Source organism: Mustela erminea, chromosome 1 (genome assembly GCF_009829155.1).
Source record: "Mustela erminea isolate mMusErm1 chromosome 1, mMusErm1.Pri, whole genome shotgun sequence".
NCBI classification, from domain to species: Eukaryota; Metazoa; Chordata; class Mammalia; order Carnivora; family Mustelidae; genus Mustela; species Mustela erminea.
In genome coordinates, this window is record NC_045614.1 from 9,485,589 (window position 1) to 9,502,693 (window position 17,105).

Sequence of the window (17,105 nt, forward strand, 5' to 3'; positions counted from 1 at the left end):
TGTGTGACCCTGGGCAAGTTACTTAACCTCTCTGTGTCTCAGTTTTCTCAACTGGGGATAATTAGAGGACCATTACAGACACAGAGTCCCAGGGCAGGAAGTTCCAACCCCCTGCTCCTGAACCAGGACAGACAGAGCAAAGTGATTAGTGTGGAGAATATAGGAGATTAAAAATAGACTACAGAAGAGGTTAAAACAAGAAGTAAAGAGTCCTCATTTGTAAGACTCCAGGGGGACCAAAGCAATTACTAAGGTTGGAACTAGGTCAGGGCTCTCAGAAGGAGAGCTTGTCCCTGGGGGGTGTCCTGAGGGGTCAACAAATGTGACTGAGAACAAGAAAGGTTACAAGGAAACAATGACCTGGACCAGGCTTCCGGGCCTCTCTAGCCTGAAGATTAGACTACCTCCAGTGGCTGTCTGGGTGAATTCCAAATCAGGTCAGAAGGGGAAAGAAGCCACAGACCTAAGTTCACAAACATGCAGGAGGAGAGTAGCCAGCAGGCAAAAAGGTTTAGGGAAATCTTCTCTTAGGGTTCAGAAGTCAGAGCCAGGGCATGGACTTGCCTTCCGCACTGCCCAGACACTATTCTTATTGATTCCTCAGAACTCTTTGTTTTTTAAATCCTAGTCAGAAGTCTCCCTACCTTTCACTGCTACTCCTTACCCCCACCTGGCCATTGACTCTGATACTGTCTTATGCTAACTCCTGGAATCTGGGAATAGGCCCAGTGGGGCAAAGCCTTCCTTAGGGGTTCTTGTATCCACTGAAGGAGAAAGAGGCCCTCACACTTGTTGGAGGAGATCTTCTAGAAATGAATTCCAGGTTTAAGGAAGTCAAAAAGGGCAAGAGAGGAAAGGCAGAAGGTTTGAAAGAAGAGGACAGAAGCCGGGAGTGTCAGAAATGAGTAGAGAGATTGGGGACAACATAAGGGCCACTCTTTGTCCCTAAAGCATCCCCATCTCTCAACCACAAATTACTTATTTTAACATCCTCAGAAATATGCCCATTAGTTAGATGTGTGTTTCTGTCTCTATCTGGCTGTCCTGTGGTCTCAACCCTTTTCTGTCTCTCTTCCAATGCCCCTCTCACCCCTATGGCTCTCTCCTAAAAAAGCACCACTGCAGTATTTGGTGGCCCGAATTCCAGCTTCCAGCCCCCAGGCCCAAAGGAGTTGGGCTCTGATATTGTGGTAGCAGTTACAGACACATCCAATTGAAAGGACAGGTTCAACATGAGCCAAGGAAGGAACACACGCCACGGGAGAAGGACAAGGGGAAAAGGTTTATGGAAGGGATTAGGGAGCGGGCGGGGGCAGGGCTGGGTGGTACTCACAGAGGAAGTCGGAGAGCCACTCGGGCTGGTTGTAGTGAACAATAGCAACACAGAGCGTGTTGAGGGCTACCAGACTGAGCACAGTCCAGTAGAAGGCCTGAGTTTTGACCATGCGGCGGATGTAGAAACGCATCCTCCTCTCCTTTTTGTGAAAAAAAGTCGAGTTCTCCAGCTTGGCACTTTTAATGCTGGCTCGGGCGAAGGGAGACCCTGCCAAGGAAAGGATGGAGAATGTCAGGGTGTTCCTGTGGAGGAAATTAACTGATGTGCGGCCCAGGCACGGAATCTGGCCAGGGGATCCATTAGCCTCCCCTGTGAGCACTCTGGCCCGAGGGAATGATCATGACCCAGGGCTTAGCTTTCCAGAGATGGAGCTAAGAGGAAGGCGGAAATACCCAACGAGCGCTCTGGATGTCGGGGGTAGGCAGAGGGCTCTTCGCTGATGGAGTCAACTTTCTGTGTCTCCTTCTCCTGGTCACATCTGATGATTCTGGGGGTCATACCACAGGGGGGGATGAGGAACGAGCTCAGGACCCTCAGTGCAGAGGCAAGCAGCAGAGCTTCAAGCTCGGGAGGCCTCCCGGAAGAGGTGTGAATCGGACCCTAGTTTTCATGGACACCTCACTTTAGGCATGATCACCGAGGAATGAGCCTCCAAGGGATCTGCCTGCATATACTTTTACTTGTGGAACATCTACTATGTGCCAGACTCTCTTCTAGGTGTTCCAGATACACTAGTTAACAGACAGAGCCCTGGCTTTCTGGGTCCAATCTCCATTTGGGGAGAGAGACAGCAAATACAATAAAAAGTAAATTAGTAGTGTGAGGGAAGTTATAAAATACTTTGGGGGAAAAACAAACAGTAGTGTAACGGGATGGGGAACCCCAGGAAGGGCCATGGGGCAATCTGCCATATTAAGTCAAGCGGTCAAGGTGAAGGTGTTGACCTAAATCATCTCAGTAATGTAGGAAGAGTTAACAGGTCTTGAGGCAGAAATATGCCTCCTGGCATATTTGGGGAGTGGCATCTGGAAACCAGTATGGCTGGAGCGGAGTGGTTGGGGGGGAGAGAAGGAGGTGGTTAGGACAGGAAGAGGACAGTGTGGAACAAGCAGTGCATTATGGGCTGTGCCGAGAACTTGGGCTTTTGCTCTGAATGAGATGAGGACCCCAGAGGTCTGAGCAGAGGAGGGACGGGACCCGACTCAGGTGCTCACAAGCACCCCTGGGCAGCCATGGGGGAAACAGACTGTGGAAGGCCAGGGCAGGAACAGAGAGGAGGCGACAGCCCTGGTCCAGGCCAGCAATGACGCCACTTGGCTCCAAGGTGGCAGAGAAAGCAGAAGAGTGGGCAGATTAGGGATGTGTTACTCAACGGAGATGTCAACATCCACTGCGGGATCAAGGGTGGGTATGAGAGAAAGGGAGGAGCCAAGGTTTTGGGGCTGAGCCCCTGGAGGGACAGAGCTGCCATGCAGTGAGTGTGGACGGGTTTGTGGGGCGGTTCGGAGCTCGGTTTTGGATGAGTTGTTTTAATCTTCTAAATGATTTCTTCTTGAAAACGTTCAGTGGCACTCATTTGTTTGTTTATTGTGCTTTGGCTCCTTCACTCCTTCCTCTGTTCACAGCTTGTTCACTGACCCACGTATCCATTAGCTGATGTGTCCAGTTACGCGTTCGTCCACGCGGCTTGTGCACCAACCCCATCCCACCAGGCAGGCACGGGACACAGCAGACATCTCGCAGGATGCCACTTCCTTCCTGGTCACCAAATTCTACTCAGCAGCAGCGGGCCAGGCATGGTGGCTGGACCCCAATCTCAGGTCTATCACCCGCCTGACCTCACAGGCATTGAGAACCCCAGGGTGGCTCTTCAAGGGCCTTCCCACTTGGGACATTTCTGGCCCCGGTCTCTGCAGCTCCCGAAGGTGTGCCCAGACCCGCAGGCATCCACAGGGTGTGGCAGAGAGAAATGAGACTCTTGAAGTTCTCAGGTCAGGTTCGAATGCTCCGTGGGGAGGAGGGAGAGAAAGAGAGTTGGGGTAGAGCTCAGTCACTGGGCAAGAGGGTCCCCACCCCTACTCCTGCTGGAGCCACGCTGAAAAGTTGGTTCTTTCACCAACCACCAAATGACCTTGGGCAAGTCACCTTGCATCTTGGGGCTCCAGTGTCTCAATCTGTAAACTGGAGACAACCACACTTCCTACCTCGCAGAGCTGTGGGGAGGAATGCACCTTAGCATGATGCTGGCACAGTATGCTTATTGGCCATGATAATCTTCTATAACCCCAAGAGCTACAGTGAGGATCTGGTTCATGCACCAACTTATAGAGCAAGTTTTTCCTGATCACTGGCCTGGAGACACATCCCTCAATCCCAGCACTCACGAGAAGGGAGAGAGAAACAAATGTTAATTGAACACCTACTACATTCTAGGTCTCTATTAGCTATATTGTACCTGTGCATTGTCATCTGTGTTGTATTTCATGCTCCACCTTGAACCATCCTTATCTCTTATTTTTCTCTGTGGTCTGGAATTATAATTGTGGGCAATCTTTAGATCTTAAAAATACATTTTTAAAAGATTTTATATATATATATATTTTAAAGATTTTTAATTTATTTGACAGAGAGAGAGAGAGAGAGATCACAAGAAGGCAGAGAGGCAGGCAGAGAGAGAGAGGAGGGGAAGCAGGCTCCCTGCTGAGCAGAGAGCCCGATGTGGGGCTCGATGCCAGGAGCCTGAGACCATGACCTGAGCCGAAGACAGAGGCCCAACCCACTGAGCCACCAGGTGTCCCAAAAGATTTTATATATTTGACAGAGAAAGACACAGTGAGAGAGGGAACACAAGCAGGGGGAATGGAAGAGGGAGAGAAGCAGGCTTCCCGCCAAGCAGGGAGCCTGGTGCGGGGCTCGAACCCAGAACCCTGGGATCATGACCTGAGCTGAAGGCAGATGCTTAATGACAGAGCCACCCAGGCGCCCCTTAAAAATTTAAGGCACCCTTTAAAGATATAAGAGATTTTATGAAACCCAACAGATCCAAGATATTATAATTTCCGCATAGCATCAGTATAAATCTATGTTAAGGAGATAGTTTACACCTTTTTTTTTTTTTTTTTTTTTGGTACTAGGACTTCAGATCTGATGTATTAGAATGAAGCACATTTTGGTTCTCACCAGCTGTACTTAAGGGATCAAGAGCTACAGGTGGCCAGTAGCAGTCTAGAATGTTCTCTGGTGAGGACAACAGTCTGTCACCACCAAGGCTTGATCTGGGGATTTGGGTAATTTACCGGCCCTTAAAATTCTCTGTAAATGGAAATAGGTCCTGCCTAAGTTGTGGGTTGGACTGTGTGTCTTAGAGAGATGTGCTGAACTCCTAATGCCTGGTACTCGAGAACACGACCTTACTTGGAAGGAGTCTTCGCGGTTGTAATCAGGTTAAGACAAGGTCACACTTGATTCGGGTGGGTCCCAAATCCCACTTGACTGGTGTCCTTATAAGAAGAAAAGAGCCACACAGGTGCTCAGGAGGGCCACGTGGCAACAGAGGCAGAGACTCGAGTAATGCACATAGAAGCCAAGGATCCCCAACACTCCCAGAAGCCACGTGGGGCAGGGAACAGATTCTCCCCTGAAGCCTTTAGGGGCAGCACAGCCCTGCCAATATCTTGATTTTAGTTTGGACTTCTCACCTCCAGAACAGTGAGAAATCAGATTTCTATTGTTAAGCCCCCAGTCTGTGCTATTGAAATATGGCAGCCCTCATAAATGGATACATGCACCCCATTCTGCATAAAACCCAGTTTAAAAACTCCTCCTTCATGAAGCTTTCTTTGCTTTACAACAAAATACCTCCCAGCCCACACAGCCAGCCATTAGGTTCCTCATAATTAGTCTTTGTCGCTTTTAAGTAACTTAAACTTATCTAATTACTTTTTTCATTTCAAAAGTAATGCCCATCACTAATTTGTATGTTTTAGAAAAATGTCACATAGAAATAAAAATCCCTTGCAATCCTCCAAATTCCACATTAAATTTTTTTTCAATTTCCACATTTTTATTAAGTAGCTCTTATACTTAATATTGTTCTTAAAATGGGATCATAAATTTTATATAATGCTGTGCAACTTGCTTTTTCCACTGAGAAATTGATTTCAAACATTTTTCCATGCCAGTAGAAACCTTGTTCTTTTTCCTGGCCACGTAATAGTCCATCATGTATAAATAATGTAATTTCTTTAGTCATTTACCCATTTCTGGGCATGTGGGTTGTTTCTGGTTTTCCCTCTTTAAAAAATTTTTTTGTTTTATTTCTTTATTTGACAGGGAGAGAGAGAAAGAGAGCTAGAGAGAGACATGAGAAAGGAGGTGCTACAGAAGGAGAGGGAGAAGATTCCCCACTGGGCAGGGAGCCCGATGTGGGGCTTGATCCCAGGACCCTAAGATCACAACCTGAATGAAGCCAGATACTTAGCCGACTGAGCCACCCAGGTGCCCCATGGTTTTCATTTAAAAAAAAAAAATTATATTTTTAAGTAAGCTCTACACCTAATGTGGGACTCGAACTCACGACCTTGAGATCAAGAGCCGCATGCTCCACTGACTGAGCCACCCGGGCACCCCTGGTTTTCACTCTTTTGAACACCAGAAACAACACTGTTGAGAAGAGGCATAGGCCTTTTGCACACATGGAAGAAATGCTTTTGAAGTGGAAATGCCAGGTCAAAGAATATAAACATTTATAATTAAATAATACCAAACCATATATCAGAAACACTGCAGATTACACTCCTGCCAACAGCATATGACTATGCTCATTTCCCCACATCCTTGCCAACACTGAGTAGTATCACTTTTTCATTTTTTCTAGAATGACTGATGAAAATAATTTCTCCATCAATTAAGAGCAGGTGCCTAATCTTATCCATAGGGGAGATCCTGACTTGAGTATACCATTTTTTTTTTTTTTTAGCACCTGGTATTTAAAACAAGAGGTCTGAACAAAATGTGTCCGCCTATCAAAATACAACAAAACGTTAAAAAAAAAAAATGGAAGCAACCTAATTGGCAAAAGGTGTGGGCCAGACAGAACCCATCAAATACCCAGAGCACCGACAGAGTGCTCCTGCTCTTGAACTTGCTGGAAGGAGGGAAACAGATAGAGTCCACAAGTTGAAATAGGACGGGTTCATCATTACAAGGAAAAGAGTGTTTTGGCTAGAAATAAAAAATGCAAATTAAAACAAGCTTTAAGGTATCATTACAGACTTACTTCACTGGGAAAGAAAATGAAACGGAAAATACGCAGTGGCCGGGGTGTGGGGGGGAGGGATCCGTGATCGTATGAGTACTTGGCAGGTTTATAAATGGGTTCAGTGCTTTGGAAACTCAGAATGGCTCTGTGAATAATGAGTTGAAAAGCTGTTAATATCTTTGATCCTGTAATTATCCCCAAGGAAATACGCCCAAAGGGTGGGGGGAGTAATTGTGTATCAATGTTCGCCGCGGTGCTTCTAGTTGGGGCAAAAATTGGAAACAACTCCCAACACCATATGACGGAACCACAGCCAAGCAAACTATAGTGTAGCGCTCTTTTGGAGTATGGGCACTGCAGGGGGAATGATGTCAAAACTTAGCATTCAGGTCAAAAACTGGGGTGGCGTGAAAACAGCAGAGTATAGAACAGTTGGTGCCTGTGGACTAGAGCTATGTGTGTATGTTAAATTCCCTTCTCCTCTTCCTTGTGTTTTTTTGGGGGGGCAGAGGGAGAGAGAGAAAATTTTAAGGGTGCTCCACGCTCAGCACAGAGCCGGCTATGGGGCTCGACCTCAGGACCCTGAGATCATGATCGGGGTTGAGATCAGGAGTTGGACACTTAGCCAGGCGCCCCAGAATATTTTATTTTTAAGTCCTCTCTGCACCCAACGTGGGGCTCGAACTCGCAACCTCGGCATCAAGAGATACGTACTCTACTGAGTCACCCAGGCTCCCCTCACCTTCCTGCTTCTCTGCCTCTAGTTTTTCCTTGTCTCTCTTTTCTTCCTTCTTCTTCTCTCCCTCCTCCACCTCTCCCTCTCTCCTCCATTCTTCCTTCCTCCAGCCATACAGTTTAAATGACTTCTCCCCTCAGAGTCACGGGAAAGGGTAAATGTCTCCTCCCCCTCAAACACTGCCCTTTGTGTTTGCCCCCACAGCAACAGACCGAGTACAGCCTTTCCCATGGTCCTCTCTGCTTTCACTGCCACGGCGAACTCCTACTCATCCTTCAGTTCTCAGCTTCAGTGTCACCTCCTCTGAGAAGCCTTCCCTGATCACACCCCACTCTTCCAGAGCAGGCCGGACCCAGGGCGTCTCTTCTGCGGCACCATTACCATGACAGGTTTATTTCAGTAATTATCTGTTCAACCTCCGTGTGCTACACGGACTGCATGCTCCGCGTGGGTAGGGATTTGGTTCCTGTCTCGTTCACAACGGGCACCTAATAACAGCAGCCCCTCAATGAATACTAATGGCATCTAGTACCATGACTGGGAGCTTATTCTCTGACAGACACCCTGCTAAATGCTTAATGTGGATTATTTTAAGTTTTCACAATGGGATTAGGAGATAGGCACTGCTGTTATTCCTGTCATTGTATCATCTGCCCCAGGACACCCAGGTGCAAAGGGGTCAGATGAGGGACCCAAGTCGAGGGAACGTGGTTCCCAGGCTTCCAGCTCCCATCTTTCCTGCGATCAGTGAGAGTTGAGCGCCAGGCTGGGGCAGGAGGGACTCACCCACAGAGGCGATGTCGGCCAGCTGATCTTCAGCCTCCTCGGGGTTGAGCAGGTCTGTCTTGCTCTTCTTTATGGTGGCTCTCCGCAGAGCTCCAACAATGGAAACATGACAAGAGAAAAAGACGTTACCCTTTTTGAGAAAAGAACCATACCTCGGTGTCCTTGGGTTCTTGGGACCAGGGACTTGCCATGTGTTGTTGGGTTAGCTAATCCTTGTGGCCATCCGGGCTGGTGGGAAGTAAGAATATGCCCATTTTATAAAAGTGGAGACCGAGGCTCATGGATGTCACATGACTTTGCCCCAGGGGTAAAGATGAGAACCGAGTCCTGTTCGGTCTAAGTTTGGGCTCTCAGCCACCCTTCCCCTTTGGGGGTGCCTGGGACTAGACATACAAAGACTCCCATGAAAGCAGCACACCTTCAGCACACTTGCTAGGCAGGATAGGACTGTGGACGGCTTTGCTCAGTATTTAAGTTCTATTCCTTCCCCACGAGCTCTCCAGGGGACAGTGAGTTCAGTCACATACACCCCCCCATGAGTCCATCTCTTCCTCTCCCCCCCAAATTGTAAAATCAATTTTGTAATCTATGGAGATCAAACTCCAGCTCCTTTACTTCCTTTTCAATCTTGGTATTGTTTAATCCAAAGTCCTTGCTCTGTCTAGCCAAATTTCTAACACGGGAGACTGTCCTGAATAGTAAGCTGGATTCTTGGCTATTGATCTATTTAGCGAACACAGATGGGGCTGACCCTGGGCCAGGCGCTGTAGCAGGCATTCTATTTGCAAGCATTAATGCAATCTCCATAAACAATCTGGTGAGGTAGGTATTATTACTCTTGTACCCATTTGATGGATGAGGAAGACTGAGGCACCTGACTCAAGCACAAAGGGCAGGTCAGAAAATGTAAAGCCTACACCAAGGTCCTGAAATGCCCCCAAGAAGCAGATTTGCACCATGCTTGTGTCTTCCTTGGTCCTGACCTGATCTTATGTTTGTTCTTGGAGTCACGTGGGCCCTGAGTATCTATTCCCTGGAGGCCTCTTAGAACCAAATAGTCTGTTCCCCCAGCACTGGCTGCTGTAGTCTCCCCTGGGATCCACCCCCACACCCCGAGCCAGGTTCAGAGCAGTTACCATCAAAGGGATGCCTCTGCTCCCCGTCGGTTTCATCCTCCGCGAGGATCACCTCTTCTAAAGAGGAAGAGCACATAGTTAAGCTCCAGCGCCTGCAGGCCCCTCCTGGGCTGGGTTCCCTTGGATCAGGAAGGAGAAGGGTCTGCCCAGCCACCTTCCTTCTCCTCTTGCTGATTGAGGCAACTCAACCAGCTACAAATGTGCTGCTCTGTTCTTCCAGACTCCCAGTCTCACTGCAGCCAACACCACCTCCCTCAAAATGAAACGCAGCTTCCTTACCGTGACCTTTATCAGGCCTTGCCTGATGTGGCCCCTGTCACCTCCCGGTCCCTGCTTCCTCCCATTTTCCTCTGCACATATTCTGCTCCAGCCACACCGGTTTCCTGGCTATCACTCGATGCTGCTCCCACCTCAGGGCCTTTGCACTTGCTATTTCCTCTGCCTGGAACTCCCTTCATTAGACATCCACAAGGCTTCCTTTGGGTTCTGCTCCAACGTCAACTCCTCAGCTATTTCCACACCACCTCGTTCGGACCACCCCACCTCCTCCAGCTTTTTTTCCACTTCCTACGCTGTTTTATTCTTCTTCTCAGCATTGGGGAACACTCAACACCAAATGCCCTTGTTTATTTTCTGTCTCCTTCAGTAGAACATTTAGGAGCCCCAAGGGTGAGGATTTGGTCTTTTGGTCACTGCCATATCCTCAGTGCCTGGAACAGTGCCTGATACACAGGAGGCGCTCCATAAACGTCTGCTGAATGGCTGAACCAATAAACACGCACCCACTGTGTGTTGGGCCCTGCCCTTGCTCGGTGGCTTAGCTTGGAAGCTCTTACTGCACACTCCCCAGCCCTGCAAGGGAGATGCTATTGTATCTCCACTTAACAACTAAGGAAACTGGAGCGCAGAGAAGTGAGCATCGCAGCTAGGAGGTGGCAGAGCTGGGATGTAAACCAAAAGTCCCTCAGCCATTACGTGACACCTTATCCTGGTGTCACCCTGAAAGTTTCTCTACCCTGTTCCCGATTGCCTGCTGCAGAGAAGCGAGGCCACCTGACCAGGTCCTCTTTCTCCTGCCATCAGGGCCCTCCCTTCCCCCACTGGTGAGCTGCATGCAGGACTCTGTGTGCTCCAAAACTCTCGGAATGAAGGCCTCACCTGCTTTTGAGATCCACTCCATGTACCCATTGAGCTCTCGTTCAATCTGCTGCTGCCTCCTGAGCTTCAGAAAAGCCCGCCGGTTCTCCACCCGCTCCCTTTCTTTGGCAAACTCCCTGCAGAAGCACGAAAGAGCCAGGTGTGGTTGTTGTTGACATTTTAGGGAGTGTGTGTGTGTGTGTGTGTGTGTTTGGGGGTTCAGAAATCCCTGGAGGGCAGGCAGTGGACTTTAACATGAGAAATCATGTCTCCTGAGATATCAGAACACCACAGGGGTTGGGAGTATTTCTGCCAGCTTCCCACGTTATCCAACAACTGCACTCAGGTAGAGGAAAAAAGTAAAGCCACAGAACCATGCCATGCCAACCACTGCTGGCCGCGTACCCCACTCTGATTCTCTATACTCTCAAGTGGAGAATATTTTCAGCCCTCTTTTAAGTGAGGCCAATGAGACATAAGCTGAAGATTTCTGGGCTAGCCTGAAATAAATATATCCTTCCACTTTTTGTTCCCTCTCTCTTCTTCATGTTTGGAGTGTGCAGTGGCCCCTCTTGTGAGTGTGAGGCAGCTGTCTTAAGACCGTGAGGCATCCATGAGACTGAAACCCTCTGTCTAGTAAGGATGTCAGAGTAGAAAGCTAGAATGAACCGGGGCTCATCACCATGGAGCCACCATTCCAGCCCCTGGACTTCTTGTGATGAGAAAAAAAAAACAAACACCTATTTATCATCAAGCCCCCCAATCTCCAAACCCACATTCAATCCTGGGGATAACAGATACTATGTGTCATGAAAATGCGTGTTTGATTGTATACTGAAATATACAGTATATTTGGAAAATGGGAAGAGGGAACCCAATCTATTGGTTTTTTAAAAAAATTAAGTTATAAAAAGTAAAGCTCTATAGAAGTTTCTTGTGTGGTGGTTGTGGTTGGGTAAGACTTCTGAATGAGAGGTCTGCATTGGAAAGAACCTCCCCTTTCTCTGGGTGGAGGTTGCTCAATGCCAGGGGTACAATGTTGTGAGCTAATGTTGGACTGGATCCAGACCTCATGAGTCCTTTTCCTGGGCGCTTTTAGCAGTGCACAACCTGTGCACCTGTACCTGACTTGCTAGTAACTTCCTGGCTAACCCAAGACAAGGGAAGGTCTATTTTCTGCCTGGAGAATGAAAACAAAGGTTTGATGGTCTCTTTATGGTCAGAAGATGGTTAGGGGGTGTGGGATGAGGAGACTAGCAGAGACTTACCCTGACAGCACACCCAGCACGAGGTTCAGCATAAAAAAGGAGCCAATGATGATGAGGGGGATGAAGTACAACCAGTTCCAAGTGTTCCCTGAGGCATCGTTGCTCTGTGGGAAATGAGGACGGAAAGTAGGTGAGAGTTCATGGGACTCAAGTATGACCTGACAGGTGGGAGAAGGGGGAGCTCTGCCCTCAAATATCCTTGGCCTGTGGAGTCCTGGAGCTCTGGAAGCATAGAGAGAGAAATGGAACTGGATCAATTAGTGGGGGAAACCCCAGAGGTACCATTAGACAGACAAAGCCCCCTCTTAAGCATGTAGGCCTCACAGGACCCAGGAACCAGCATGAAACTCAAGAGAATATCCCAGACCAAACTCCAGGAAAAAGGAAGGAAAAAAAAACCCAATCAAAATGTAGAAATTATCCCCTGGTTCCCTCCTTCTCCCTGATATAGTCACACTCTTCCCTTAGAGGAAGTGCATGAAGGCAGGGTCTGAAGGCCAGGTTAAATCACCAAGACAGATGGCAGGGCGGTGAGCCTTTTCCTCAAGGGTCTCCCTCCTCTATGCTCTGCAGCCTCAATGTGAACCACAAAAAAATTCCCAGATGTGCCCAGCTCAGTTTTCGAAGAGGCAGGGAAGATGTCTACAAGTCAAAAATTCTTCCCTGGATGGCAGAACACTGTGCCAAGAAGGAAGTAAGAGGAGGAGATGAAAATCAAGACTAGAAAGAGAAAGAAAGGGAGAAATATAAAAACAGGTGCTCATGGAGTACTTGTGCTAGACGCTCTATTAGCTATGTTAGCTTAGTTACTCATTTAATCCTCATGATGACCCTATTCTACCATCATGCCCATTTTCTAACTGGGGAAACTGAGGCCCAGAAAGACAAAAGTGCCAGTCCAAGGTCCCAGAGCCAATTGGTGGTAGACATGGGACTGGATCCAGGAGGTGGGGACCCAGAGCACATGGAGGTAACCTCTGTGCTGGGGAAGCCCTGGTGTCAGCAGCTGGAGCAGAGGGAGCCTTATGGTGGTTTATCAGATCTGGGACACCTATGGAACATGGCTTTAAAAGCTCACCTTTAAACACACCCATACGATGCTACTTCTCCTGCCCCTGCTCCCACCAATCACAAATACTAGGATGAGAAAGACTGATTCTATCAGGTGTTGGGGAGTCTGAAGAAACTGGAATCTCCCTTATGTTGCCCATGGGAGGGTAATATAGTGTATGAGTGCTCTGTGCCTGTGGTAACAAAGAACTACAACCAGGGGCTTTAAAACAACAGAAACTTATTGTCTCACAGTTCTTGGAGGCCAGATATTTGAGACCAGGGTGTCAGCTGGGTTGGTTGGTTCCTTTTGGAGGCTCTGAGGCTGAATCCATTGTATGCCTCTCCCCTGGCATCTGGGGGTTTGCTGACAATCTTTGGCGGTTCCTTGGCTTATAGACACATCACCCTGATCTTTACCTTTATCTTTGCATGACATTCTCCTTGTGTGCATGTCTGTCTCTCTGTCCAAATTCTTTCCCCTCTTTTAAAGATGTCAGCCATATTGGACTAGGGCCCACCCTAATGACCTTATCTTCGACAATGATCCCACGTCCAATGACGGTCACACTTTTCTCGTACTGGGTGTTAGGACTTCAGTATATGAATTGGGGGAGGGAGGACACAATTCAATCCATAAAACATGGTACAACCACTTTGGAAAAGGGGTTGGGAATTTCTACCAAAATTAAATCACATACTTGTACTACCACCCAGAAATTCCACTCCTGAGTCCTGGGTCGTTACCCAACAGAAATATGAATGGCATGGACAAGATTGTTCATAGCCGTGATCTTCATAATAGCCCCAAAGTGGAAATGGTCTGAACCCTCATTAATAAGAGGTTAAATAAATGGAATGTCATGCAATGAATGACTGCCACTTGTCACATGAAACCTTACTGAGTTAGTTAGTGTCAGGCAAAGGAAGCCAGACAGAAAAGAACATGTATGGAAGATTCCATTTCTATGAAATACAAAAGCAGGCAAACTAGTCAACCATGCCTGAGGTCCTGATGGGGCACCCTTTGTGGAGGGGGCCCCAAGGGGCTTTCAGGGCTGAGAAGGTTCTGTTTCCTGATCTGGGGGTTGGTCACACAGGTGTGCCCAGTTTGTGAAAATTCATCAAGCGCCTCACTTAAGATCTGTAGGTTTTCTGTATGCTTATTTTACTTTACTTTTTAACCATATTTTTTGGGGTCAATTTTACCTTAAAAAGGAAGAAAATTTTGACCCATGGTACAGCGTGGAAGAATCTTGAGGACACTATGTTGAGTGAAATAAGCCAGTCATAAAAAGGCAGAGGTTGAGGGTGCCTGGGTGGCTCAGTCAGTTAAGTGTCTGCCTTCAGCTCAGGTCATGATCCCAGGGTCCTGGGATTGAACCCTGCATCGGGCTCCCTGCTCAGTGAGGAGTCTGCTCCTCCTTCTCCCTCTGCCCTCCGCCCTCCTTGTGCACTATATGCACTCTCTCTTTCAAATAAATAAATAAATTCTTAAAAAAAAAGAAATGCTTTATGATTCTACTTCTATGCAATCCCTATAGAAGTCACAGTCACAGAGATAGGGAGTAGATGGCGGGCACCAGGGGCTGCAGGAGGGAGCAGGGAGTCAGTGTTCAGTGGGGACACAGTCTATTTGCAAGATATAATGAGTTCTGGAGATGGGTGGTGGGGATAGCTGCACAACAATGAGAATGTACTTACTGCCACAGAACTGGACACTTAAAAATCGTTAAGACGGTAAAGTTTATGTCATGTACCACCATTAAAAAATGGAACACAAAAGCGAACCAACAAACAAAGCCAACTTTCATCATGGACACACACAAGTTCTGGAAACAATTAATATGACAGGGCTCCTCGATCATGTCTTTCTTCCAACAAACACCCAAAGTTCTGATGTTTTGCTTCTAGAAGGTTCTGGAAGAAAGAATGGAGTCAGCAGAACAGGGCCGGACAGGAAGGCAGGACTGGGTTTGTGCTTTTCCTTTCCAGTGCTGCGGCAGCTGAGGCTTCTCATGCCTATTTCTTAGGCTAAATATAGTCCAGGGAGAGAAAGCCCGCACCAGCCAACACAAGAAAAAGTCTGGGCCATCTCAGGAAACAGGTTTGGGATGGGGACAGAGTGGCGGGTGGGGGAAGAGAGGTGGGATGGAACAGGGAGAAACAGCAGAGGCCCCTCAGAATTGAGGCAGCCCCTCCATCTCAGACTCTGCTCCCAACCCAGCTCCCCAGTAGGCTTAGGACCATGGTCCATGACATGTTGCCCAGCCTAATAACAGACATACCCAGTGCCAGGCACTCTGTCTACCTGAGCTCAGTTAATCCTCTCATAGACCCCAAAAGGTGGTACACAACTCTTCCCATCCTCCTTGGAGGGTAAGGAGAAGTAAAGTTCCACGTCCAAGGTCCATTCTGGGTTGCCTTTTGTCTCCCCACTCTCCTAGTACGTGGGAATGTGACTTTACTTGGAAATAGGTCTCTGCAGCTGCCATCAAGTTAAGGTGAGGTCATGATGGGGGGGCGGGGAGGGCTCATCCAATGTGACTGGTGTCCTTTTAAAGAAGAGGAAAACACCAGGTTGAGACAGGGACCTGCAGGGGAGAGGATGGGCCACATGGCTATGGAGGCAGAGTGTGGAGAGAAGCCAAGAAGCACCAAGGGTCAACAGCCACTGGAAGAAGCCAGAACGAGGTGAGGAAGGGTTCTACTGAGTCTCAGACGGAGCACAGCCTTCCTAACATCTTAGTCTCTGGTTTCTGGTCTCCATGTGATGGCAGCCACAGAAAACAAATATAGCTACTAATTGGCAGAGGTATCCCACCCCCCAATGCCCCTGTCTGCCCCTGGATAACTCTTCTCTAGTCACATGGGCTCCTTTCAGCTCCTCACATACACTAGGCATAGTCCCATCTCAGGACCTTTGCACCTGCTGTTCCCCCTGTTGGAAGGCTCTTCCCACAGATTCCTACATGGTTCCTCCCTCACTCTTCTTCAGGTCTTTGCTCAAATGCCACCTTCTCCAAAAGGTCTTCCTTGATGGCTCTTTATTTCTAATCTCATTTCCTGTGCCAGATTTTCCCTTAGCTTCACCCTCTCTACACTTTTCCTATTTCTCCTGCTCACGGTCCATCTCCCCAGCTAGAATGTCAGTTCCACAAGGTGCTCTTTTTGGTTCTTGTTCACTGCTGTATTCCCTAGCACAATGCCAGGTAGGCAAGCAGTGCTCTATACATGTTTGTGGAATGACTGAATGAGAGGAGGGTCCAAGTTCCCCACACATCCCGCGTCATCAGTTCCCAAGCTGTCCTCCCTCTCCCACCTCCCTAGTTTGCTTTTTCTCCCTGGGACTGAGAGAGAACTTGTTCTCTTTCCAGTATGGCCCAAATTATTCAAGTCCATGCTCTACAGCCAACAACTCAAGGAGGAGAAGTTGGGGGAGGGGTGGATGCAATTTTTGATAAGGAGGTGGGCTTTCCCTGGGGTCTGCTTGCGAACAGTATGGGAACTACGTTTCCCAAGAAGGCTAGAGCTGCCACCGCTATTCTGATAGCAGACAATGTAGGGGGTCCAAACGTCCCCTCCTGGGTCTGACCTCCTTTGGCAGTTCAGAAAAGGGCGGGTGTGTGCACGAGTCTGGTTGGCGAAATGGAGGAGGATGGAAACTTGCTCACCTGTCATAATCAGTAATCCTGAAAAGGACGGGTTCTTAAGAGTCCTGTCTTTTTCCCAAAGGCTCAAAGCATTCCAGTGCTTGGAACACTATTTCTTATTAGTGCTGTCACTAAGTATTTCTGGTGATATGGTGGGATGGCCCGTCCCAGTCCCCCTGTGGTTGGCTGAGGGCCTCATGCTGAGTGCTGGCCGATAAGGAGTGAGTGGAGACAGCTGTGCCACTTTGGAACACTGAACTGTCACCGTGAGACCCTTGGGGCTTTTTTTCTATTTGGGACAGCAAGTGGCAATGTCCTAGCTGTTTTATTGGCTGGCTTCCAAGTGGCAATGGTGAGCACAGCCCCTTCTCCCTCACTGCCAACCCATGCTAGACATGTAGTGTGAGCAAGAAAAGAGATCTAGTGTTAATGTCATGGAGACTTTGGGGGATGTTTGTTACTGCAGCATGACACATTTTCCTGGCTGACACACCCTGATATCTCCTTGGTTTGCTCCTTCATCTCCTTCAGGGCTTTCTCAAATGCCACTTTCTCATTGGTCCTTCTATGGATCTCATGAGGCAGGTGAGGAAAAACAATGTCTCTGGTATGTCTGATGGAGAAATCGGTACACCAAAAGGTAAAGTTCAAGATTACAACGCACTAGTTGTATCTGTTCTCTGAGCCTCTGTCTGGAGCCCAGTGTCCCCTGGAGCCCAGAGTCTCCTCGATCTTGGTGTGGT

The 17,105-nt window shown here is 48.2% G+C and overlaps 1 protein-coding gene across 23 annotated transcripts in view; it reads right to left on the minus strand.

The window, feature by feature from the left end:
• The window catches only part of CACNA1A (calcium voltage-gated channel subunit alpha1 A), a 286,232-nt gene that overhangs the window by 85,393 nt on the left and 183,734 nt on the right, over positions 1–17,105 (minus strand). For 18 of the 23 annotated variants that reach the window (XM_032312923.1, XM_032312820.1, XM_032312913.1 and 15 more), the window contains 5 exons: positions 11,660–11,763; positions 10,413–10,528; positions 9,255–9,311; positions 8,119–8,214; positions 1,334–1,543 (listed from right to left, as the gene is read on the minus strand). In XM_032312923.1, the coding sequence (XP_032168814.1) occupies positions 1,334–1,543; positions 8,119–8,214; positions 9,255–9,311; positions 10,413–10,528; positions 11,660–11,763 (583 nt within the window). The remainder of the gene's footprint in view (positions 1–1,333; positions 1,544–8,118; positions 8,215–9,254; positions 9,312–10,412; positions 10,529–11,659; positions 11,764–17,105) is intronic. The other 5 variants (XM_032312798.1, XM_032312891.1, XM_032312880.1 and 2 more) reach the window with 2 other exon arrangements.